Source organism: Aptenodytes forsteri, unplaced genomic scaffold (genome assembly GCF_000699145.1).
Source record: "Aptenodytes forsteri isolate BGI_AS27 unplaced genomic scaffold, ASM69914v1 Scaffold270, whole genome shotgun sequence".
NCBI classification, from domain to species: Eukaryota; Metazoa; Chordata; class Aves; order Sphenisciformes; family Spheniscidae; genus Aptenodytes; species Aptenodytes forsteri.
In genome coordinates, this window is record NW_008794631.1 from 1,239,999 (window position 1) to 1,240,304 (window position 306).

Sequence of the window (306 nt, forward strand, 5' to 3'; positions counted from 1 at the left end):
TAACTAGTTTTCTCCATTTTTTTTTTCTGAAAACGCTCGTTCAATGAATTTTTCAATTTTTTAAACTCATTCCCCCCACGCCGTTCAATCAGAAATCGAAGGGAAACGACCGCCTGTAACTCGGCTTTTATTAACCGGAGACTTGGGCGAAACCTTTCTCGGTAGGGGCAGGGCGCATCTGTGCGCCTCCCGTTTCTTGCCGGCGGATCCGTCGCCGCATCCCGGTGCCGTAACGCGGGGCCGGGGCAGAGACCCCCGCAGCCCTGCTCCCTCCTGTCCTCTCCTGCGGCTGAAACCGCCAACGGA

At 55.2% G+C, this 306-nt stretch overlaps 1 protein-coding gene across 1 annotated transcript in view; it reads left to right on the top strand.

Annotated features, from left to right (window-relative positions):
- The window catches only part of TBX20 (T-box 20), a 187,882-nt gene that overhangs the window by 153,181 nt on the left and 34,395 nt on the right, over positions 1 to 306 (top strand). The window contains exon 3 of the mRNA XM_009273498.2: positions 166 to 229. Coding sequence (XP_009271773.1) covers positions 166 to 229 — 64 coding nt within the window. The remainder of the gene's footprint in view (positions 1 to 165; positions 230 to 306) is intronic.